Source organism: Pseudonaja textilis, chromosome 6 (genome assembly GCF_049901715.1).
Source record: "Pseudonaja textilis isolate UNSWEBS1 chromosome 6, rPseTex1.2, whole genome shotgun sequence".
In the NCBI taxonomy this organism is placed as follows: Eukaryota; Metazoa; Chordata; class Lepidosauria; order Squamata; family Elapidae; genus Pseudonaja; species Pseudonaja textilis.
In genome coordinates, this window is record NC_141995.1 from 44293272 (window position 1) to 44320105 (window position 26834).

The following is a 26834-nucleotide window of genomic DNA, read 5'->3' on the forward strand; positions in this document are numbered from 1 at the left end:
GAAATGGCAACCCACTCGAGTATCTTTGCCATGAACACCCCATGGACAGTACCAAAAGGCAAAAAGATATGGAATTATTATGTATGTGTAAACAATATTGTGATTGGCATTAGAAGAATATACTGGAACATTGAATAATTAAAAAATGGAAGACTATAATTTAATACAAATGTGTATTGATGCTAGAATTACATAATTGATGAATGTAACAAATATGATCAATGTTTTTATTTTTGAGGGGGATTATTAATACACACATTTTTATATAACGAGATAGAAGCAATAATTAGAGGGAGGATTAGAAATTGAATAATGAAATTATCATGCATGTTTAAACACTATTGTGATTGGCATTAGAAGAATATACTGGAACATTGAATTAAATAATGAAAGATGATAATTTAATACAAATTTGTATATTAACATTAGAACTATATAAGTTTGATGAATGTAAGAGATATGATTGTTATTTTTATTTGCACCAAAATGTATGATACCCAGGTGCCACACTTGTTCATGCATTTGATGTGTATATGTAGAATAAAATAAAAAACTTGATTTAAAAAAGTGATTCTGCCATGGTAATGGCTTCACAGAGCTTTCTCTTATGGAGGAATAGAAGAATTGCCTGACAGACAGTACAACAGTGTGAGTTCTGACTACAGGATTTTCCTGTCTAATACAGGCTTGGGATAAAAAAATAACCAGGCAGCGCTGGGTTATCAGCTAGTAAAATAATAAAATACTGATGTTTCATGGACTTAGTGCTTCACTTAATGATTAGTTGCTGGTCCCAATGTGGTCATTAAACAAGGACTACCTGCAATACGATCTTAAACTACAACCTAGAAGCAAATCTTACCAAGTTCCATGAAACAGCACTCTAGTACGCTGTTTTATTCTTTTGAGGTCTCATTAAGAATTATTAGCATTTTAACCAAAAAAATACATTTTTCTTAAATTTGTGTAATATTTATTGATGTCAAACCCTTATGATACTAACTCAACAATCCAAAACAGTATGCTTTTACAGATTTATAAATACAAATAAAAAGAAGCAAATTGCCACTAGTTAAGCTAAAAAAAATAGTAATTAAGCTAAACAAGTCACATTGACAATTGGGCAAGGATTCAATTGCCTATATCCTACTGCTGAAGTGTTACTACCTGCACAAGCTATCATAGAAAAGTAATTATCTTTTGTGACAGAAGATTTTATTAGCCACTAAAAATCTGAATAGTGTACTTAATAACGAAGGGCAAAAGCAATACAGGAATAGCAGTTAATGCAAATTAAATGGCATGGCATATTACAAAACTTTTTTTTCCTATTTTTATGAAAAAGTATGTATTTGAATAACTGAGTTGAGAAAAAGATTCAGATTTTTAATTATAAATAAAGTACTATAAACATGCTTCATATAAGGAATACAGTGTTTTCCTTTGTAGCAGAGTACTATTGTACCATTGGACTAAATTTATTTTCAGCAGATCTAACTGAAATAACCTTCTACTCTCTCTCAGTTGAATTCATTTTGAATCAAAATTGCTTAATATAATCTAAGTGAAATCCATTAACTGGAAAAAAAAAACCCAGTTAGGTTTCTCGCTGGTTAACAATTTTCAGTTCTTCACAAGTTCCCAGCCACATTCCTATTTATACTGCAGTAATCAAGAACACAAAAATGTAACCTCGAGTATACATGCAAGCAGTGCTTTAAAATGTAATAACATTTCCTTGTATTCCCCAACATTTACTTATCTAATCTCTATGGTATGCAAATTATTTAAACCCTTATTACAAACTCAACCCATTTTCCACTTACTCTATACTCCTAATTATCTTCCTTTCTATCACATATTCTACTCAATCAGATCTTTCAATATTATTTTAAAAAGTACTGAGGCTTTTTGAAGCACTGAGCATTTAAAAAGCTCACATATCATTTTTTGTGGAAGGTCTGACATTTGCCTTTTATCTCACTGTTATAAAAGTAACATGAATCTAAGCACCACATCCACAGGCAAAAGTCAAAAGCCTTCTGATATAAGATCACCTTACCTACCCAAATGCAATTAAGGCAAAACTAACATATCCTATTTCCTTTGAGACTAGAAAGTCAATTATAAACACAAAAACATCACTTATCTCTTTTCCCTTTTCTATCTTGCTTTACTCATTCAGTATTGCACATCTGAATATTATTATAATGCACTCCTAATACATTTTAGTGTACTTCTATTCTTTATACATTAATAGCACTTACAAACTGCAAAGGCACTTAGCGATAAGTGTGCAGCATATTTATTGCAAAATTTCACTCAATTTAACACTTGTGAATAGGATGATTCAAAACAGTATTATCTACAATGCAATTAGAAATGGTTATAGTGAAGGTGATTTGTATATGCAGACTGTCTGTCTCTACAGACTCTTAATTTGTTATACTGAACAAAACAGATGTGGCTGGATTCTTTTGCACACAGAGGTGTCTGTCTTGCATACGGTGGCGTAGATTATCATTGATCCATACAATGACATTCAGTGTTTTCAATTTGAAAGGAAATGGTATATCTGGTATTTAATACTTAAAGATCATCACTTTCTACCAATCCAGACTGCAACGTCAGATGTCCTGGGTTTGCTTCGGGCTGAAATGCAGCTTTGATGTCTAGTCCTTGGTCAGAAAGTGCTGCATACCGGCTGGCTGAGGGACGCACTTTCTTTGGCTTAGTGGTTTGGGACTGTTGTTGCCACTGAGCTGGAAAAAAAGAAAAAAAGGGAAACAATTTACCAATGCCTCAAAACACAAAAATGGGGACAATTACTGAGCCATTTTACCTTCTTTGAGGAGAAAAGGACCAATCATTCAATTTAATTAAAGAATTATCACAAAACTATCTAAAATCAAATTGCTGAAGATGTATTCATATAGCAATTATCAACCAGAAAATCAAGTTACCAAATCTACTGGAGATGTTTTGTTAATATAAGAAGGGTAGGGAGATGTGCTGCCTTACGTTCAGTCACTATCATAAATTGATTTTTTGTGCTCTTTCACAGTGAGATCTGTTCCCCTTCTTTGCCTCATAATGTCAACTCATAAAACATTTTCTATACATGTTTTATAGTTGTCAACAGAAAGAGGGAGTTTCAAAGAGCAGGTGGCAGTGTGGAATCGAAAGTACTTCCCATTCATATTTTCTTCAAAGACGGATTAGATGACTGAAGCTTCTGCCGCACAAAAAACTAATTGGAGAGCGTGATTGATGACTCTTGGCTATGGACGTGTTTCGTTGGAGAATTGAATACCCAGAGGAGTGGGAGGAAAAGCAGGGTCAAGGGTGACAGTGAATTACATGTCTCAGAGTCGGCTACGCCCAGGTCATGCCGACATATTGATTTCCAGTAAATCCTTTGACGTTTTGGGACTGTGGCTCAAGACTCATGATTTAATTGGAGTAACTGCCAGAATACTGACACATATTTAGTTGGTTATTTTATGCTGATTTCTAAAGATAATGGATGTGAAAAACAATATAAACTCCTGAAAGTATATGAAGCTGACTTTGGCTTTATCCAGATTCATTTCTAACTGGCAGAGTGTTTAAAATAAGCTATCCCTGTACACACCGACACACACAGACAAGTTAAGAACAAGTATTCCTTTGACCCAGGACTCTTCTATGCCATTGACTTCTATACAGATGCTAGAAGACTACCAAGTTTCAGTGGAACTTCTAAATAAAAGAAGAGGAATGTGATCTTAACAAATTCAAGTAAGTAAATTCAAGTAAGAATAACAACATACAACTAAAACTTTTTAACATTACAATAATGACAAAGGATTATTTCACCTAAAACATGACTTATTCTATACCAGCCTTTTCTAAAACATTTTTATAGACAGAAAAAAAAATATAAAGGTTGGTTTGCTCTCTGATAATCATGCAGTGTACTCTTTTAGATCTGCAGTAGCAGCAGGTTTCACTATATCCCCCCTCCCCCGGTTACCACTCTTAAATCTCCAATTTTATCTATATTCCCTGCCTTGTTTTTGTATAATTTTCTTGCTCTTTTTGTCCTTATTCTGCTTGGTAACAGTATAAATGACTTTTTTTTATCTTTTTATCAAAAGATCTTTTCACACACAACATGATGGCAATGTTGAACATGGACTGACTGCAAATCCCTGCAAAGAAATACAATTAGATGGGGATGATAATGATTACCTCACTGACATGGCATGGACTCTTCAAATCTACATTTAGAATATATGCACCAGAACGTGAGGAAGGCTGTTTTCAGAGGCTTGAACCAATTATGGTTATATTAAAAAGAATGGTTATGCTTTATAAGTGGGTTTGATCTAAAAGTCAACACACCTGACTCTAATATTGTTATTATATAAGGAATAGCTATAGGTTTGGGACAATTCTTCCAAATACTATCAACATTCATATAGCATCTTACTATAGACATCCAGTCTTGCTGTGCAGGAAACAATCCCAGCTTCATTTTTTGCTGATACAGTGTACCAACCAGCATCTTCTTTTGTAGCTCCCTGAATAAGCAGGCAGATGTATCCATGATTATCTTGGTGCATGCTTAAAAGAATAAAGAGACACATGAAAACATATAACTAAATAACTGGCATAAATGTATAAATCTACAACTTGCCTAATGGTATAACCGGAACTAGGGGTGGGATTCTACCAGTTCATACCTATTCGCTAGAACCAGTTGTTAACATTCTAAGCAGTTCGGAGAACCGGTTGTTAGAAGAAATTACTGGCCTAATCCTGTAAGGAAGGCAGGAAGGAAACATTCTGGTGTTGCTTACAGAAACTGCCTCTCCATTAACCCTTATTACATTCTTGGCAGGACTAGATTTCCTGTCTCAGGAACTTCTCTGGAGTTTTCCCCCCCTCCTTTGCTGGTACTTTGCTTGTGTGGAATGACCATTTAAAGTTACAATGGCACTGAAAAAAGTGACTTATGACCCTTTTTCACACTTACGACTGTTGCAGCATCCCCAGTCATAAGAGGCCAGGTGAGGAGATGCGTGCCTCAATGTGAATGATATTGAGTTGGCCATGCCCAGCCAATAACATGACCACCAAGCCATGTCCAACCAGTCACATGACCACCAAGCATGCCCACCACCTAACCCACGCCTACAGAACTGGTTGTTAAATTTTTTGAATCCCACCCTTTTCTGGAACTGAACACACTCAAAGCTGTAGAAATGGTGGTAGACTTTAGAAGAAATCCTCCCATACTACCACCTCTTACAATACTAGACAACACAGTATCAACAGTAAAGACCTTCAAATTTCTAGGTTCTACTATATCACATGACCTAAAATGGACACCAAAATTGTCATCAAAAAAGCACAACAATTCTTTCTGCGCCAACTCAGAAAGCTCAAACTGCCCAAGGAACTGCTGATACAGTTCTACAGAGGAATTATTGAGTATTATCTGCACCTCTATAACTGTCTGGTTTGGTTTTGCAACCCAACAGACACAGTTTTCAGAGGATAATTAGGACTGCAGAAAAAACTATTACTACCAACCTGCCTTCAATCGAGGACCTGTATACTGCATGAGTCAAAAAGAGGGCTGTCAAAATATTTACAAACCCCTCACATCCTGGACATAAAGTGCTTCAACTCCTTCCCTCAAAACGATGTTATAGAGCACTAAAACCAGAACAACTAGACACAGGAACAGTTTTTTCCTGAATGCCATCACTCTGCTAAACAAATAATTCCCTCAACACTGTTCAACTATTACAAAGTCTGCACTACTACCACTGTTAATCTTCTCATCACTTCTTATCATCCATCCCCTCCCACTTGTAACTGTATGACTGTAACTTTATCACTTGTATCCTTACAATTTTATATTGACTGTTTCCTAGTATGATTTGATTGTTGATTGTACCCTATGACTATCATTAAGTGTTGGAACTTATGATTCTTGATTCTTAACGAATGTATCTTTTCTTTTATGTATACTGAGAGTATTTACACCAAGACAAATTCCGTGTGTCCAATCACACTTGGCCAATAAAGTATTCTATTCTATTTATATTGACTGTTTCCTAGTATGATTTGGTTGCTTATTGTACCCTATGACTATAAGTGTTGTACCTTATGATTCTTGTGTATCTTTTCTTTTATGCATACTGAGTATTTGCACCAAGACAAATTCCTTGTGTGTCCAACCACACTTGGCAAATAAAGAATTCTATTCTATTCTATAAATTATTTTAAATAACTCTGAATGATAAACAAGTATGTTTCAGCACATAGATCAAGTGAACACATGTAGTCCTTGACTTATGTCGCTTAGGGACTACTAGAAGTTACAATAGACTCCAAAAATGGAATCTATGACACAGTTTCCAAGTTCCAAGATCTGTCCCCTGGTCATTTTGAGCATTCAGCAACAGCCCACATTTACCGAGATTTGCAGTCATGTGACTGTGGTTTATTATGCTTTTTGCCAGAAACCAGTGTTTACTTCTGTCAAAAACCACCTTACAGCAAACAATGGATTCACTTCACAACCACCACATTCATTTTATGACTAACATATTTGCTTAATGACCATTACAAAAACAGTGAACAATGCGGCCTAGACTATATAGACACATTATGGGTTTTCCCCTGCCATAAGGGAAAATGTGCTTATACATGGGATTTTTGAATCTACCTGCTAAATGTGGCAGTTGCATAGCATTTTAAGTGTGATCAGATAAAAAGCTCACAATCATTTGGTACGATTCTATATGACAAATAAATAGCTTCTCTTTAAAACCCAGTCAGATGAAGTATTTAAAAACTCAAGTTCTTAAATGGATAAAGCAAAACTTAGTCACCATGGAAATGAAATTTTGAGAAAATCAGAAATGAGACCATAGGAGAAAAAATTGGCATAGAATCAATCCTAAACTACATACAAAACCAGCAAAGTGGTTTGCTCGCCTGGAGAGGATGTCATGGGATTCCATACATACAAAGCATATAAAAAAAGGGAAGTTCAAAGAACACAAGCTAGACACAGAAGAAAACGGAGAGACAACATCAAAGACATACAACAACAACATAAATTAACAATGATTGAGGTCACCAGAAGAGTAACAGCCAGAACTTTGCATTTCTCTTGACATTCAGTACGGTAAAGGAGAAGGAGGGGAAGAAGAAGAAAGAAGAAGAAGAAGAAAGAAGAAGAAGAGGAAGAAGAAGTACTAGTAGCTCTTAAATGGAAAGTGACATTAAGCTTATATCTGGAATTACAGAAATCACAAGTTGAATGATCTCCTACGCAATGTAATTATGAAGGTTATAAAATGAAATAGAATATTAAATAGTAATGTTACCCCCCACATTTTTAGATTGCAATCAAAAGCCTCCAAACATTTTAGCTCCATTCAATTTCAACACTTTCAACTTTTGTTTGTTTACTTGTATCATAGCCATCACAATTAAAATTACTATACGACGTAGCATTTAGAAGATAAAATACAAGATTAAGATATCCACAGGTTAAACAGATTTTGCCCAGAAACTAGTAACATTAATTGTATTGTGTTGTACTGCCTGATCAATTGTGCACTGATCACGACACAAAGGATAATACACATATTTGTTGTTGTCTGCATGTTACCACAATTGCAAAGGGAAGAATCCTGGATAATCCCATTATTTTCAGAGTGTCTCTGGCTCTAGTTGTGCCCATGTGCAATCTATTCAACAACTTCCATACTTCCCAACTTTTACCAGACTTGGCTGCTCCATTGATTTGTTCCAGTGTTGGTTCTTTGCAGCTTTCCATAGGTCCTCTCTGCTTTTAAACTTTTGAAGTCTTCCGTTGATGTAAGGAAACTTTTCTTAGATTTTAATTTCTGATGAACTGGTTGTAGGCATAGAGGGTGTTTTTCTAGATACAAATGATTTAAGCCTGTCTCTGTATGATGCTGCTTCTCTGCAAACAGAAGGTGGGGTGCAATGCTGGCTAGGTGGAGATCTTATCTAGAGGGGTAGTTTTAAGGTATCCAGTAATAATTCTGCTAGTTTCATTCAGAGCAACATCTACTTTCCCATCAAGTGCTGATTTATATCAGACTGGGCAAATGTATTTGCTTGCAGAATAGCAAAAGGCTAAAGCTGTTGTCAGAAGAATCCTTGGGTTGGCACTCCAGGTAGAGCTCATGATATATTTTATTTATTTATAGAGGATGTTTTTTTCATTCACTGACCTTCAATTCAGTGTTGGTGCAGTGCTGCTTATATGTTAGGGCCTATCTAGAGTGAGCCTTAAATATTTATGGCTGTAGCAGTGCTCCAATAATGTCCTTTTCCATATAATATGCAGCTTCCTAGCAGCCTGCTTATTGCGAAGATGGAAGGCACATACCTGAATTTTTGCTGGATTTGGCCTTAACTGGTTATCACAATAGTATCAATCTAACTCTGCCAGGGTTTTCAGTTAAATGTTGTTCAACCTCCTCAAATGTTTCTCCATGTACAGCCATTGCTCAGTCATCAGTACACATACAGTTATTATAACCCATACATTGGTATAAATATTAAAAAGAATTGGAGCCAATACATTTCCCTAAAGTAAATGTACCTTTGATTCTTCCATCTACTTGAACTCCACAAAAAATATGTGGTTCTGAAGCAGATTCCTAATGATATCTGTAAGTTTAAAATCTGTAATCATATGATACACTTTCTGCTTCAGCCTTCTAAGATTGATGGTATCATATGTGGCCGTGAGATCTGAGTACAATTCTTGATATGTTACATTCGAGTATGCTCATACATCCAGTATGCTCATGAAAGGAGCTTCCCTGAAGAATGTGGTTCCCTGAAGAATGTGTGCTATTAACACATCTGGATGTCCCCTGGGCAACAGCTTATAGTTAGCTAATTCTTTCAATCCAGAAGAATCCAAAGCACAGTGAAGTGCTCATTCCCACCTGTAACAATGTCAAGTGCTCATAAGTTTTTGAGGGGTACTTATACAAATATTCATGAGAATTACAGTATATTTCGCTTTTCCTTTAGAAGGTCTAATTGGTACATAGCACCTCTTTCTCCAATTTCTTTTTTTACCACCAGAATCAGGTGGGGGCAGTTAGAACTGGCTAATCCCACCCTGTCTGCCCCACCTACCCTGACCCTCCTTATCTCACCTGGCCTGCCTTGACTGGTGCCTAGAGTTATGCATGTGTCCCTGCTGTTCTCTGGCTCCTTTGCGCGCTCGCTTGCCCGGACTACGCGGCCCCCGTGGTTGAGCTGATCTCCGTGCCTTGCCTGCTTGCCTGCCTTTGCCGTGGCCGGCCATGCGGCCCAGCTGATCTCTGCGCTTCGCCCGCTCTGCTCACCACAGCTGCCTGCGAAGGTAAAGCACTTGGCTGAAGGGCCACCTCGTGGTGGACACTGTAAAGCTCGGCCACCTTTTGGCCTGGCTCTTGCCATCCTTCTGCCTGCACGCTGCCTGCTCGCCCTCTGCCTTGGGTTGGGGAGGAGACACGCCAGTTCCTGCCTCTCGCCTTCCACGGGGCCTCCATCCACATGCTGCCCACTCGCCCTCTCCCCCACCTCAGGTTCTGCATTCAGGCCACGACAGGGAGACCACTGTACTAGGGCCAAGACTTCTGCTCTGCTGCATTGCACATATGCAGACCCGGGAGGCCCGCGTGCTGCCTGCCTGCCTGGAGCACCACCATTGCTTGGTGCTGTGCCTGTTGGGAACTGAAGTGCAGGGCGCTTGAGCCAGCAGAGGCATGTGGAAACTCTGGAGCTTGCCTTCGGGACGGATCAGTTTGTCCAAGCCAGGCTTTGCTCCCTGGGAAGGGCTCCATGGCCGCACTTTTGAAAAAGGACTTTTAATGAAACCTCCAATGCAGCTGCCAAAATCCAATCCCGAGCCAAAAGACCCCCTCCCCACCCGGTGCGTCTGCTTCATCTCGCTAAATTGGGTCTAGAGCCTGGAGGAGGACGAGAAATTTAACATGCAGGAGTGGGGGAAGGATGGAAAGGCAGCAGAGTGAGGTTCATGAAGTAAATTCCCGTTTCTTAGCGTGGACCAGCAAAAGGCGGTGGGTGGTGAATACAAAAGACAACTGGAGAGATGGAACAGTGCTTGGCCATCCAGGCTTTAAAGAAAAGTTCAATTCAGGGCAAGGGGCACAACCAACACTTCTTTCTAAAACGGAAGATCCTGCTAAGCTCCAGATCCTACAAAACAAGCCGTGCTGTTCAATCCATGCGCCCACCTTCTGCCTTCTGACACCTCCTCCCCGCCACCCCACTTGTGGCTGCTAGCAGAGAGGGGAGTGCTTCTGGGACGAGGGGAGCCGGGAAGAGAAAAGGCAGCTTGCAAGAGTGGAGACAGGAGAACAAAGCAAATGAGTGGCCAGCCAGTCTCTTTATTCCCCCTCACTCCCAAGGCAGCACTCATATCTCCTCATATGAGAAGCGACCGAAGGGCCTTCTTGCCGGGAGCGCTGCCCTAGTTTGGATTCCCCATCTCCCTCTGCAGCCCTCGGTTGAGTGCACCTGCCCCACCGAGAAGAGAAGCGGACTGCTTCAGTGACATCACCACCACCTAAGCCCAAAATCTTTCATCTTGAAATGTTTCTTGAAAGTCACCCCAAAGCGATGAGCAAAGTAGGCTCCTTATCCTACATTCTCATTAGGGGTAGTCCTCGACTTATGGCCATAACTGAGCCAAAATTTCCATTGCTAAGCAAGATTTAAGTGAGTTTTGCTTGTGATTTTTGCTTACCATCATTAAGTGATGTTCAGTTGTAGTAAATAAATAGAGATTGTATCTTGTTGGGGCCTTTGAGGCGAGTGGTTGGGAGGCAGAGCCAGCTGTGGTGAGTGATGTCGATTTAGCCATGCCCACCCAGTCACATGCCCCCCCAGCCACGCCTACCCAGCAGAGAAACGGTTGTTAAATTATTTGAATCCCACCACTGATCAGAATCCTATAATATAGATCGAGCTGATGGAGTATGACTAATCCAAAGTCATCTAGTGAGCTTCTGCAACTGAAAGTGGGATTGGATATACAATAACTTTCAGGGTCTAATCCAGCATTTCATTGCTAAACTACACTGATTCATCAGGTCAATTTGAATGTGATCTGCTTATAATGACTATAAATTTTAATTTATGACAATAAAAAGCTTCATTTTGCAATAAATATTAAGCAAGTATAAATTGGTTCTCAAACCAATAATGGTAATTGAAAGTGCTATGAGATAATCTGTATTTAGGAGTAAATAAGAGATTTTTGGTTATGTTCAGAAGATAGAAAAGTGTATCATTGGAAGGTTTCAACTATAGAACTAAAATAAAAGTTCAACTGCAGCAGGGACAATGCCGATTCCTGTTTCACACCATTCATTTGTTATGAAGATGTAACCTATGGGATACTATCATATAACTGCTATCTACATGAATTCCTTTGTACAAAGCCTTTCTCAGGGTCTGAATGTTATTTTAAAATTAACAGACATGTATAATTCCCTTAGATCTGGCTTCATTTGTCTATAAGATGACTTACTCCGGGCAATGGCCAGTAAACGCATCATTGGCTCAAACTGTTCATGTATTAGTTATGTTTACTGTTGCTCAAGCCTTTAAACATTCAACAGACAAGTGACACAGTTAATAAACAGAATATGACACTAACCTCACTCTGTCGGTGTTGTATATGAGTGACTCATTTTCCTTCTTCCAGAAAATCTGAGGTGGAGGCACACCTGAAATCCGGCATTCCAGTCGCACTGGAAACCTCTCAGCCACTCCTGTATTCTGTAGTTTCTCTGTAAATACAGGTGGCTTGTGTGCTTCCTTCGCTGAAAAGACAGAGATGTCCCCCATCCCTTATATCAGTATATATTTTGTAGTGTGTCCTCTTAACATTGCTTAGCATTAGGGGTACCTGACAAAGAGAAGTTGGAATTTGGAAAATGAAAATGTCACTTTATTTGCTGCTACCTAAAGGGCGGTGGCCTAGCCAATTGGCTATAATGAAATGTAATATTTTGCCAGAATTGCTGATGATTCTCCTGTAATGAGCACACCATCCAAATATTCCAGCTTGGCTCTGTTTTCCTATAGGGAATCATGAAGCAAAAGCTCATGCAGAAGTCAGAACTTTTAATTATATCCACAGACAGACTCAATTTCTCACTTCCCAATCAACTTCAAACTTTGCTTTCTGTTTCTTTTGGGGAGGCAATAAGATATCTCAGTGTGGATATAATAGGCTGCTATAGCTTCCTTGTTAATTTCTGGAAAAAAAACCCATTACTTCTACTAACAAGGAAAGCAAGTAGGGGTTCATTCAGTTTGTCCTGCTCATGGAACAAGGAGCTAGACTTCTTAGCAATTTGAGCTTACTATTATGTCTGAATATGGCCAGAATTTCATCAAAAAAACATAGCAGAGATGTTTTTTTCTCTTATCAAAATTTATTTATAAATGCTTTCTAATAGAAACCTATAGATAAGCACATAGGCCAAGGAGAGTTTTTCATACCTTCTGCAGGATATAGAGCTATTGATGTATTTCTTTCACATAAGGCCTTTTGAAATATTATAACTTTGGAGCTGGTTTTACATGAATGGCTGCCACATAACAGATATTCTAAGCACTGCAGACAATGGCTGGCTTCAAGGCTCTTTTATCTATAAAAGTGAGATTAACTATCTCCAAGTGCCAGCTTCGCTCAGATGCTTCCTGTTGGATCATTTACATAATCACATAGCAATATGCATGCTACTCACATGAAAGCTAGCTTTAAAGATCCCTATAAATAAATGCATTTCCATTTCAGATATGTCATTTGCTGCTTACAACTGGAATAATACAGTAATGAATTCAAATCATCAGCTGGAACACAATCCACCCAGATCTCCTAAACATCTGTTATATAGTTCCAAAATAGTGATGGCAGCATAGATTATATATTCATCCCTTTTGGTGATCTACATTCATTCAGTTATAAGAGTGAGGCTAATTTTCTTGCTTCTTGCTTCCTCTTTATAAAAAGAGGTCTCAGCCGGCAGCTCCAATGTGCCAGTCTGCAACTCATTCATAAACTGTCACCACATCCCAATATGCACCTTAGGCACCTTCAAGTAAAATGGGGTTTTAATACTAGCCTGTTACAGTACAGAGAGAATGGATAGCATAATATTGCTGATTGGCTTAAAAACAACCAGGAAACTTTTGTCAAATGGCAAAATGTGTGCTAAAAAGAAGTATATAGAGAAAGGAGCCACAGTTGATCATTATGTTCAGGGACTCAAATCCATTTTTTCAAATTATGCAAGTGTCCTACCTGTCACAATCAGTTCCAGGCTGAAAGTGTTCTGGCCAGCTCGATTAGTGGCAATACATGTATAGATGCCAGCATCCCTTGCTGTGACTGGCTCTATGATTAAGGAGTGTATACCATTTTCCCGTACAAGCATTTTGTGGGAATTATCAGATCGTATTACTCTTCCATTAAGTTGCCAGCTGATATCGGGAGTTGGCAAGCCACTGACCTTAAATAAAACACACCACAGTCCTCAGGAAAGCAAAAGTGTGCAAAGGCTATAGACAAGCTGTGACAATTTGTTTCAGTGCATTTTATTCTGTTATCCCTGAAGACCACAAATGGATCAAAAACCATCAACTCTTTCTGCATGCATGAGCAAACTTTTTAGTATTCATAGATTTCATTGAGGTAAACAATTCTATTTGAATTGAGGTTCCATAACAAAATTAAGTTCCACAATTCACAGAAAAAAAAGATTTCATGCCTCGTGATCTTCTTTACATTTAATAATATCTTGATTGTTACTTTCAAGGAGGAATGTGTTGAAAAGGTTTCATTGAACAAAATTTCTTTTCAACTGTACACTATTCAGAAAATTAAACTCCATATTCTGAATCCTATAAATCAAATTTCAGCTCGTTGAATGATAAATACCACTAATAACGATTCCTGCTTGGCAAAGGTCATTTATTAGCAATTGTTTAAAGTTACAACAGCACTGGAAAAAGTGAGTCCTCGCACTTACGATTGTTGCAGCAATTTCAAGGTCACGTGACCAAAATTCTTGTGCTTGGTAACTAGCATGTATTTAGGTTGGTCACAGAAGCCTGAGGCCACATGATTGCCGTTTGCAACCATCCTAGATGGCTTCTGCCAAGCAAAGCCAGCGGAGGAAGCCAGGTTCACTTAATGACCATTCACTGAACTGCAGTAATTTGTTTCACAAAAAAGGTGGCAAAAGAGTCACCAAATCAGGCACTTAATAACTACCTTAGCAACAGAAATTCTGGTACTAATTGTGGTCATAAATCAAGGACTATCTGTAACCTATATGTTCAATATTAAAAATAGAAATTTAAATATACCTTGCAATCCATTCTACAAAGTTTTCCTTCTTGAATTATCAGATCTCCTGGAGCCTGCAGGAAATGTGGCCGGAAGAAGCGTTCCTGGATTGGTTCATTTTCATCTCCACTATCCCTTGATCGAGATCGTGGTCTATAGATAACATGTAAGTCACCCCAGATTAACCTAGTATATTCCCAAATTTACTCACATTGATAGAGTCAAACAGATATTACTGCAGATTTAGTTAACTCTTTCAATGGAAACTATTCATTGTTATTGCTACTTATCTCCAAGTCTTCTCCATTTTCCTTCTCAAATAATCAACTCTGCATTTCATTTGCATATCATTACAAAAAGGGATGCAAAAACATCACAAATTGATTTCTAGGTTCAAGTGTATTATGGAAAAGATTTTCTTTTCTCCACTCTAATTTAATTTACTTCATCAACAGGCAAGCAGAACTATAATACTTTACCTAATGAATTGCAATGCAATCTGTCAAGAGCTGTTTCATAATTTATAAATCAACTATCGGTATATTCCTTGTTGAAATTTTGCATCTTTTGGGGGTCTGTACAATAAACATCTGTCACGTCAATAACAGAATAACAAAATGCATTACATAGACCATGAGACAGACTGAGAAATGAAATTGCTAACTAAAAAGTCCTAAATAATTGCTTTATTATTTTTATTGAAGAGTGCAATTAAAAGCTTAATTATTAAAAGTAACAATCTCATATAAATACTAAAAACATCATAAAAACTAAAAAATATTTAGCTCAGTTCAGATTCAACAAGTTTTCAGTTATGTAATGCAATATTTGTCACTGAATTTTTCCTGTGATGTAAAATAATTTTTCATCTCCAAAAATGAATTCAATTTGAAAAGCATCAGATAAATACAGAGGAGAGATTGAGCTAATTATGTATGTCCTTAGTCAGTAATACCAATAAAGTAATAATGATAAAAAATATATAGGTAGTCCTTAATTTAAAACAGTTCATTTAGTGACTGTTCAAACTTTCAAGGACACTGAAAAAGTGACTTATGACCATTTTTCACACTACAACCGTTGCATCACATGATCAAAATTCAGATTCTTGGCAACTGACTCATATTTTAGGACACTTGCAATGTCCTGGGGTCATATGTGGTCATATTTGGTGACTTTCTGACAAGCAAGTCAATGGGGAAGCAAGATTCACTTAACAACCGTGTTACTAACTTAACAACTGCAGTAATTTACTTAACAAATTTGGCAAGGAAGATTGTAAAGTGGGGCAAAACTCACTTAACAAATGTTTCACGTAGCAACAGAAATTTTGGGCTCAGATGTGGTTGTAAGTCAAGGATTACCTTTATTAGAGCCATACATCTTTTCTAAGTTCATAATTAATTATAATACCTTCTGATATGAGGCTGGGTTGGAGGTGTCCTGGGGCTGCGTCCCCTCTGATTGACAGCTTGGACCATCAATCGTCCTGTACAGCTTATTCTCCCCTACGATTTGAAATTAAAGAAGAGAAAAATTATATAAATGTGAAACCATTTTTCTAAATAGCCTTCTTTTAACAATGAAGTCTTCTAACAGTCCTTTAGTTGTTACTCACATACTTCTACAAACTGTTTGTTTTTAAAGATTAAAACATTATTTTTTTTGGTTTGGAGTTATTTCCATGGTAGTGTAATCACATATTTCACATGAGCTGTTGCAAACCCAACAAGAAATGAGGTGGTCAATGAATACTTAAAAACTCAGAAATACAAACAGCTGTATAAAACAGAACACAGGATATGCAGCAATGACCTATGAAAATGTAGTTTTGTTTTCTTTTAATTCTATAAAACTCTGTGTTATATCTTTATTAGGCGAATGCCATTACAAGTAATGTAGTAATTGGTTAATCAGAAAAGATTTTAACCAACCCGCAATGCTGCAAAACAAAGATGGAAGCAAACTGGAAAATCTTTAGAAGCATTAATATTTAGAAGCATAGCCAGCTGCACCAACAGGCTGAAGAACAGTTTCTACCCGTGGACTGTCAGACTCCTGAATGGAAAATAACTTCATGTCAACATAGTATGATAGACTTGTGAGGACGGTGTGTTGTGCAATGTTCACATGGTACAATAAGATAGGTATGTTTGTTAGTAAGATTCACTGGGTTAGGGATTTTTCTTTTTTGTCTTCACTGTGAGTTGTGTTGGGAGGAGGTGCACGAAGAGAGACTCAGCCAATTTCATTGTACACACATTGTACTCTGACAATAAAAGTTGATTTGATTTGATTTGAATATGTTATTTCTAATATCAGCAATTCTGTGCTTCGTGTTGCCTTCGTACCAGAAGTTGGCCTATTCAAATTATTATAAAGAGCCATGTAGAAATTCTACCATTCTGCCACTGTAATGAGATACATTTCTTGAGCCTTGTTTCTTTTAAATTCAAAAGAATTATTCGTTCAGCATTTGTAGTTTTGTCTGACCTTTAAATATGACAGCCTCAATTAAATTCTTTTTCTTCCCTATCATAGCTGTTACCTAATTAAACTGTTCTAGCTCACAGACGAAATTTAATGAATAGCAACTATGATTTCTTTTCTCACTATTAGGTTTTCTTGCAATCACTGTACCAAAAATTAAGCTAAATAACCACACAAATAATTCTAACATCCATATATAGTTCTGTCTACAGTATTTATCTATCCATCCATGCATCCTTCTTTCTATCTTACCCTCCAACATTTAAAGTATGTATTCATGGCTAAATGCTCAGATTGAAGGTTGTACAGCATAATTCACTACACTGAAATGAACCTGGTTACAGCAATATATGGATGAGGAACAGAGTTCCTAAATAAATGGATCACTATAATTACACCCAGCTGAACCTGACTATATGATCTACATGATCAGAAGGACTTACTGACGACATTAAAACAGCCAACGGTGTTCATTAAACACTGTTGCGCCAGATTAGAAAGTTGTTGCTTTCAGACATACATATATATTCATTTCAGGAAAACATACTCTGTGTGTGACCTCGTACAACCAGGTGGGCGGGGATTAGGGCTTATTTTGTGGAAAAGGTTTGTTTTAGGCACAGGCATGAAAATCGGGCTAGGACTTTTTTTTTTTAATAACTGTTATTAAAACAACCATTAATTCACACATGACTGGATACCAGAACAGGGCTTGAAGCATTAAAAAATCCTCTATGAACATAGAAAAATTAACTAACATTTGTGATTTTGCACAAATATTTAAAGAAATTATCCACAAAACATGTGAAGTATAAAAGCTGAATGTAATTGCAACAACATAATCAGAAACACAGGAAGTAAATGCCTTTTTATGCAAAGAGAAAGGAAAACTATAATTGCAACAATTAAATATATTTAAATTTTCTTTAGATTTTTCAAGAATTTAAAACCTTCCCAGGGCGTTCAAAATAAGTGGACTGAAAGACAGGCTGGGCTGGGGAAATTAGGACCAAGTCAAAATAGAATGCTACTATTGCAATCAGGGTGGAGGTTTCTGAATGTATAGCTTGGTTTCTTAGCTGTTGTCACCCATGGTTCTGACAGTATTTCTTAGCAGGATGAGTTTCATAAGACAAGTGATTATATTTAAAGACTGTCCAACAACTGCAACTAAATAGCCTTTAAATAAGGTAGGGACAACTGCTATATCCTGAGAACCTGACACTTTAATTGAACTGCTGCTTAACCACTCAAAAAGTAAAACCACCGTAGGGAAACTGGGAAAAATTATTTACAATGATGTGAAAAAGTAGCTATACCACACTGCATTTTAAAATACTTTTTCAATGTATTTCAACATAGAAATATTTTAATCTTCATTTTAGCAGTACTGATAGATATCATGCTTACAGATTTTTGTTTTGTAGTTCACTGTGTAATTTAAATAAACATAACTGTGCATTTCTTCACAGAAGGAAAAAGGCACACCTATTACTTTTTATTTTATTTAGTTTTTAGATTTATGTGGCTGCCCATCTGAAGCAACTCTAGGCGCCTTATAATCACTTTTGCTGAAGAAACGATGCAAACTAATAGGGATGCAGCACAGGTATTTTGAAGTATCTGAAAATACAGGTACACAGTACTCCCTGTACTTACAATAGTTCATTTAGTGACTGAAGTTACAACAGCATTGAAAAAAAAGACTTATGACCACTTTTCACACTTACAACCACTGCAGCATCCTCATGGTCATGTGATCAAAATTCAGATACTTGGCAATTGGTTCATATTTATGATGGTTGCAGTGTCCTGGGGTCATGTGACACCTTTTGTGACCTTCTGATAAGAAAGTCAATAGAGAAGCTAGGTCCACTTAACAACTGTGGTACTAATTTAGTAAGTGCCGAGATTCATTGTTGCTAGAAAAGTGGTAAAATGGGACAAAATTCATCTAACAAATATCTCCCTTAGCAACAGAAATTTTGGGCTCAATTGTGATTGTAGGTTAAGGACTAGGTGTAATTTGTTCGACAATGTTAAAACCTATTACCGTGCTACACAGGCCATGGGAAAACCAAGAGTCAGTGGGCTGAAGTGGGCAGAGCCCCAGAAGTCTCTTCATGTGGTGACACTGGTAGCAGATGGGAGGAAGATGGAAAGGGGGAAGGGGAAGGCGGGCAATCCTGACGTGCTTCGTGCAAGCTGAAAGACATGAAGATGACCCTCCTGTGGCTGCCCACCCACTCCATCCCACTGTTCTTTTATTTGTATTTGTATGTTTGTGAAAACTTAAATAAAACTTTTATTCAAAAAAAAAGGAAAAAAGAAAGAAAAATGAAATAAGATTGGTTTGGCATGATCTATTTCTAACAAACCCGTGCTGACTGCTAATTATTAGTTTACTCGTTTCTAGATGTTGGCAGATTTGTTTTTTATTATCTTTTCCAGTATCTTCCTGAGTATTGATATTAGGCTGATTGGTCTGTAGTTTCCTGGGTCTGTTTCCCCCCACTTTTTTGAAGATGGGAACCATATCAGCTCTTTTCCAGTCCTCTGGTAGTTCCCCGGTGCTCCAGGATTTTTGAAAGATATGGTGCAGTGGTTCTGAGATGACCTCTGCCAGCTCTTTTAGAACTCTGGGATGGAAAGGGCGGGGCTGATGTCGCAACAAGACGACGGACAATTTGGATGCTCCCAGAGAGCTGTCGAGATCCCCACACCTGGATGGTCAGTTTGGACCCAAACCACTGCAAAGGGACGGTGGGACAAAAGAAGGCATCCTGCTGATCCCAGGGACATCCCAAAATCCCTGGTTGATCCAGGAAAAGCTCCCTAATCTGGCTGCGGAGGAAAGTGGCCATCGAAAGCTACTGAAAGGTTGAGACAGCTCCAGTACGGAAGAAGAGGCAGAAATAAAGTGTGTCGGCTTTGGGTGAGGTTTTTAAAAAAAATTCTGGTTAAGAATGAAAGAGCACCCTAAGGGGGAAAAGATTTTAAGAAGATAGAAGACAGAAAAGAAAATAAATGGTGAAATTGAACCTATTTGAAACTGTCAAAACCAATTAAGACTATTTTACTGTACTTTAACAAGGAATTAATTTTTAAACTGGACTGGACTTTATAACAATAATTAAAGGAAGATAATTTTTAACATTTACTTTAAAGATAGATTTTAGACTATTTTTTCCTTTTTCTTTTTTCTCTTAAAAGGGAATCTTTGCTAGAAACTTTTTGGCTACAATATAACAAGGTAATGAAAGTAAAGCAAAGCAAAGCAATACTGCCACCTAGAGGCTACCTAAAAAATTTTTTTGAAGGGATTGAAATAATTTGTGAGAAAATTTTCTCAGTCACAGGCTGTTTAAATTTAGAGAAGATAGAGAGTTGAGCACTGAATAACTGTTTAAACAGGTGTTCCTCTTGCAAAACAATTTAAACAGCTGGAGACTGAAGTGAAAAGAGAAAAGACTACTGTGACCTTGAACTATACCTTGTTGATATTCTGATTGTGATGCCTTGGACATTGCAAGGTGGCTGTGATCTGCTTTGTGACTTATTTTTAAATCACAACTGATTTTTTGTGTGTGGCTGGTATCTACTCTGGGCCTTTTTTGCTTTTTCTAAACTATCTTTTTTGCTTTAGCCTTATTGTTGGAATACAATTTTTTTTCTCTTCCTTTTTCTTTTCCCCCTTTAATGCTACTTGTGGATTATCCTTTTTTATATATTATTATTAGTATTGCTTTTTCTTCTTTTTCTTGCATCATTCCTATGAGGATTTTATATTTTTAAACATTTTGCTTTTACATTTTATAAATATATTTTTTTCTTTCTATTTTGACTTTTATTTTTCCTTGCTCCTTGGGATGAAGAACTTGGCTTTTTCTTTTCCTTGTTTTTTCTTTTTCTTTTTTCTTCCTTTATAATTGGATTAATAATAATACTTTATTTGTGGTCACAGACCAAAACACAAGTACAACAAAAGAAGAACATGGGAAAATTAATCATGAACAATTGGTCACCAAAAACTTGACTAAGGGGAATTACAGCGTTCTCCTGTGATGGTTACAGCTCTTAAAAAAAATCGGAAACCTGAGAAGTGATGTATGAGGAGTCATCCCCTAGACAATATAAGAACAAATTACTAACATTGGGTCTAGAAGGGTCTGTTTCAAGGAGAGACAGTAACTTAGATCTGCCTGAGTTTTTAAGGCAGAGCAGAACCTAAAGAAAATTGGTCCTGGCATTGTTGGCAGATATTTTTTGACTAGAATTACAACTAACTAGAGGTGAGGAAGACAACTGCTACAGTTTCAACCTCCTTCTTGTTAAGTCCAGCTGGTTAGCGGTCAATTCACACTATGTTACAGCAGGAATAAGAGAAGGAGAGAGAAAGGGAGAAGGAGAAGGAAGTTCCAATGCAAGAATTAAAAACGGTATTGCAAGCAATATAAGAACAAGGGATGCGTATGGAAGATAAAATGGAAAAAAGGAAGAGAGAACAGGAAAAATAGACGAGAAAATGGAGAATATACAGCAAATGATGATGATGAATAAAGAAAGATTTCAAAAAATAGAAAAAAGAGAAGATCAGACAGAGAAAAAAGTAGGAGAAATAGATAACAGGCTGATAGCAGTTGAGCAAGACAAGGGAAAGGAAATGGTCACTTAGGAGATGGACAGAGCTGATTTCTACCTAAGATTTTGAAATATTGAGGAAGAAAAAGGAGAAAACCTTGCAGAAATAATGATAGAAGTGTTGGCAGGAGCTTTGGAGATGATGATGATAATAATAATAATAATAATAATAATAATAATAATAATAATAATAATAATAATAATATAATGGATTGAATTGATGAAGTGTTCTGAGTGTATGGAAGATATGTTATGAGAAACAAACTACCCAGAAGTCCAAGTGAGATGTACTACGAAAGTAATTAAAACAGAAATACTACAGAAAGCAAGATATGACCTACTGAAATATAAAGGAAAGGAGATCATAGTCCTAAAACAAGTACCAAGAAAAGTGAGAGATCTGAGAAGAGACTATCAATTCTTGACAAAAATTTTAATTAAGAAGGGAGTGAATTATAGATGGCTGATTCCAGAAGACTTAATGTTTATTTGGCAAGAACAAAGACATAGATTGCATTCAATAGAGAAAGCAGAACTATTCTATGATGAATACTTTAGAGGAAAAGAAGAAGAGAGAATAAGAGATGAGGAAACAGCCGAACCTCGAGAGGAGATGGACGAAGAAAGGGAAAAAGAAAAAAGAGATGAAAGGACACAAGAAGGAGCAGTAGGGGGAAGGGTGGGACCAAAAGAAGCAAGAGAGCAAAGAACAACAAGAGCAATAAACCCTACAGGTAAAGTGTAAACCATGGAAGAAAAGAAATTTATTACAATAAATATAAATGGATTGAATTCGGCCATCAAAAGGAAAAAAAAAATCATAAACTAGAAAATGTAAAATTAGATATAATTGTCTTGCAAGAAGTTAAAAACAACATTAACAAACAACATGCCCAAGTATTGGACTATCCAAGAATTGGGAATTTATACACCTCACTGGCACAACAAAATAAAAGAGTAGTCTTATATATCAAGAATACAATAAAAGCCAAATTAACTTTTATAGATGAAGAACGAAAAATACTGATGGTGGAAATAATTGATAATAATGTAAAGATGCTTTTAATAGCAATGAGAAGCAAGAAGAATTTTACAAACAATTGCATAAGAAAATAATAGAACTGGAATAGGATAATATATGCATTCTTGGAGATTTTAACGCTATAGTGGATATAAAATTGGACTACAAACACAAACAGTTATAAAAAAAATAAAAAGACATTGCCAAAATCCTTTTTCAAGATGGTAGAGGAATTAAGTATTTGGGATGTTTGGAGAAAAATGAACACTAAGAATAGACAATATACATTTTACTCTAATAGGTATTTATCATGGTCAAGAATAAATATGATTTATTTATGTCAACAGAACTAATCTCCAATATACAAGAAGTAAATATTGAAACAAGTACTTGGGCGAACCATAACCCAATATGGGTCAAATGGCAAGGACAAAAGAAAAGATCAAGATGGACTATGAATAATTCAATTTTGAAGGAAAAAGAATTTATACAAAATATGGAAAAAGAACTGGCTTTTTTCTTTAAAAAAATGAGGGAACTTCATTACAAAATGTATGGGACACTATGAAGGCCTATCAGAGGTCTGATTATAACTTATACGAGAAGAAGGAATATTAAAAAATATTAGAGGAGGACTACAAGAAACTGGAGAAAGAACTGCAAAGATATCCACAAAAAAAGGATATTACTAGTCAAATGGAATAGTTAAGCACAAAATGGGGTTAATGGAAAAAGAAGAATTGGCACAAAAAAACAGGAGAGCTAAACATATTTTTTTTTGAAAATGCAAATAAACCAGATAGATGGTTAGCATATAAACTGAAAAAGAAGAGAGAAATGAAAAGGATAATACAATTAATAGATGAACATGGAACGGTTTGTTATGGAAATGAAGAAAAAAGAAACAAATAGTACAGAAGTACTATGAGAAATGGAAAAGAGAATCAAGAGAATATTGAAGAAGGAAAAGTTAAACAATATCTGCAAAAAGCAGAACTACCTGTGATCACCCAGGCATGACACAAAAATAACCAAGTCACAAAAATAGAATAAAATCCCTTTAATGCATCCAACTTGGTCCCAATGTCCAATTTTCCTCAGCTGGATATTAAACTCTTAAAGAAAACAGTTTATGGAGGAAATAAATGCAGTCCGCACCCAAAGTAAAGTTAATTAAAAATAAAAAACCCAACACAAACCACACTGAAGGAATTACTATGTCAGGCAAGGATGATTAATTGCAGACTTCTACCAGATAATGCAGCAACCACAGTTGGAGGAAGCCAAAACACAGATAAGCTCCGACAAGAATAATGCATGCTTTGCTTCCAGCAACTTTGCCATGTGCAGTTTGTCCTTTTAAACAGTCCTCCCAGCTGCAGTCCATGAAAGGGATCAGGGCCCTTTCCTCCCCCATAGGCAATGCCACTCACATTTCTCCCTTATCCGCTCCTCCCTGCGTGCCCTAGGATGAAGAGGGGATGGGCCTGGGTCTTCTTCTGAATGCCCATCTGGCTTGTGCCCTTCCCCAGTTTCCTCCACAACCAAGGAGCCATACTCCCACTCCCTGTCAGCTGTTCCATCTCTCCCTCAGAGTCAGACTTCAATGGGGCATGATATTACCCCAAATATCCAAGGAAACTAAGATAATGCAAGAAGGGAAAATAACAATGATGGAACTGATAGAAGCGATAAATAGACAAAATACTGGAAAAGCACTGGGGCCAGATGGGCTACCAGTGGAACTTTGCAAGACTTTGCAGGAATCTTTAAGCATTGCAATGCTTGAAATATTGAGGTTTTGTTAAAAACTAAAGTACCTAATTCATGGACAGAGGGTTATACCAAAAGAAGATACTGATCTACAACAGAAAAAAAGCTACAGACCTATAGCCCAATTGAATGCAGACCACAGAATATTTCCCTCAATAATGGCAGAAAGTCTTAAAAGATATCTGAGCCACTTTATACATACTGATCAAAATGGATTTTTGTCTAAGTGGCAAATAAAAGACAACATGAGAATAATATTGAATACATTGGAATACTATGAAGCACACCCAGAGAAGCAATGGTCTAGGTGTTTTTAGATGCACAATGTAAATTGGCAATTTATGTTACTGCAAATGGAAGAGATGGGTTTTGGAGAAAGATTAAAACGATCGAGGCAGTATATTATAAACAATCTGCAAAAGTAATGATAAATGGAGATTTGACAGATAACATTAATATTAAAAAAGGAACTAGGCCAGGATGTCCTCTGTCACCATTGTTATTTGTACTGACTCTGGAAGTATTAACTAGAAATATTAGGAAAGATAAAGGGAATGAAAATAAAGAAGGAGGAATATAAATTGCAGGCATTTGCAAATGATCTGGACTTTATATTAGAAGAACCATTGGAAACAGCTTCTAAATTGATAGAAATGATAGAAGAATATGGACAGGTTGCAGGATTAAAAATAAATAAATAAACAACTAAGATTTTAGTTAAGAATATAACAGAAAAACAAAGGAAAGTATTGATGGACAGATTGAATATCCAGATCACAAACAAAGTGAAATATTTGGGAATACAATTGAGAGCAAGATGTGGAACACTCAAGGAAGATAATTATTACAAATTAAAGCAACAGATTGCGACAGACTTGGAAAAATCTACAATTATCTCTAATAGGGAAAATATCTACAATTCAGATGAATATACTACTAAGGATATTAAATTTGTTTCAGATGATTCCAATAAAACTAGGGAAAGAATGCTTTGAGGACTTAAACAAAATGATGTTGAAATATACATGGCAGGGAAAGAAGACAAGAATTAAACTAAAATTATTACAAGATACTAGAATGAGAGGAGGTTTTGGATTACCCAATTGGGAATTATATTATCAGGCAGTAATACTGATGTGGATGAAAGAATGGATTGTTTTGAGAAATACTAGACTATTAACATTGAAAGGCCATGATTTGCAATTGGGATGGCATGCATTTTTGTGGTATAAGGAAAGTAAAGGGCATGGATATTTTTGGAGACATTATATTTGAGATGTCTTATTATCAACATGGGAGAAAATAAGGAAACATTATTATTTGAAAATACCAGTCTGGTTATCAACAATAGAGGCATTTGAGTATCCAATTGTTTTTAAAATGGAACATATTGTTAGATATATCAAAACAAATCATAATCATAATTGAGATGATTATGGCTTACAGCTCAGGAAAACCCCAAATCCACAATCTCAGAAAATTAGAATATTGTGAAAAGGTTAAATATTCTAGGCTCAAAGTGTCCCACTCTAATCAGCTAATTAAGCCATAACACCTGCAAAGGGTTCCTGAGCCTTTAAATGGTCTCTCAGTCTGGTTCAGTAGGAATCACAATCATGGGAAAGACTGCTGACCTGACAGTTGTGCAGAAAACCATCACTGACACCCTCCATAAGGAGGGAAAGCCTCAAAAGGTAATTGCAAAAGAAATTGGATGTTCCCAAAGTGCTGTATCAAAGCACATTAATAGAAAGTTATGTGGAAGGGAAAAGTGTGGAAGAAAAAGGTGCACAAGCAGCAGGGATGACCACAGCCTGGAGAGGATTGTCAGGAAAAGGCCATTCAAAAGTGTTGGGGCCTTTCACAAGGAGTGGACTGAGGCTGGAGCCAGTGCATCAAGAGCCACCACACACAGACGGATCCTGGACATGGGCTTCAAATGTCGTATTCCTCTTGTCAAGCCACTCCTGAACAACAAACAACGTCAGAAGCGTCTTACCTGGGCTAAAGAAAAACAGAATTGGTCTGCTGCTCAGTGGTCCAAAGTCCTCTTTTCTGATGAGAGCAACTTTTGCATTACATTTGGAAACCAAGGACCCAGAGTCTGGAGGAAGAATGGAGAGGCACACACTGCAAGATGCTTGAAGTCCACTGTGAAGTTTCCATAGTCTGTGTTGATTTGGGAAGCCATGTCATCTGCTGGTGTTGGTCCACTGTGCTTCATTAAGTCTGGGGTCAATGCAGCTATCTGCCAGGAGATTTTGGAGCACTCCATGCTTCCTTCCGCAGACGAGCTTTATGGGGATGCTGACTTCATTTTCCGGCAGGACTTGGCACCTGCCCACACTGCCAAAAGCACCAAAAACTGGTTCAATGACCGTGGGATTACTGTGCTTGATTGGCCAGCAAACTCTCCTGACCTGAACCCCATGGAGAATCTATGTGGCATTGCCAAAAGAAAGATGAGAGACATGAGTCCGA

At 37.0% G+C, this 26834-nt stretch overlaps 1 protein-coding gene across 4 annotated transcripts in view; it reads right to left on the reverse strand.

The window, feature by feature from the left end:
- Positions 1–946: 946 nt before the first annotated feature.
- The window catches only part of PALLD (palladin, cytoskeletal associated protein), a 185481-nt gene continuing 159593 nt past the window's right edge, over positions 947–26834 (reverse strand). For all 4 annotated transcript variants that reach the window (XM_026699722.2, XM_087936441.1, XM_087936440.1 and 1 more), the window contains 6 exons: positions 15842–15936; positions 14449–14581; positions 13382–13589; positions 11726–11891; positions 4475–4608; positions 947–2762 (listed from right to left, as the gene is read on the reverse strand). In XM_026699722.2, the coding sequence (XP_026555507.2) occupies positions 2590–2762; positions 4475–4608; positions 11726–11891; positions 13382–13589; positions 14449–14581; positions 15842–15936 (909 nt within the window). In that variant the 3' untranslated portion in view covers positions 947–2589. The remainder of the gene's footprint in view (positions 2763–4474; positions 4609–11725; positions 11892–13381; positions 13590–14448; positions 14582–15841; positions 15937–26834) is intronic.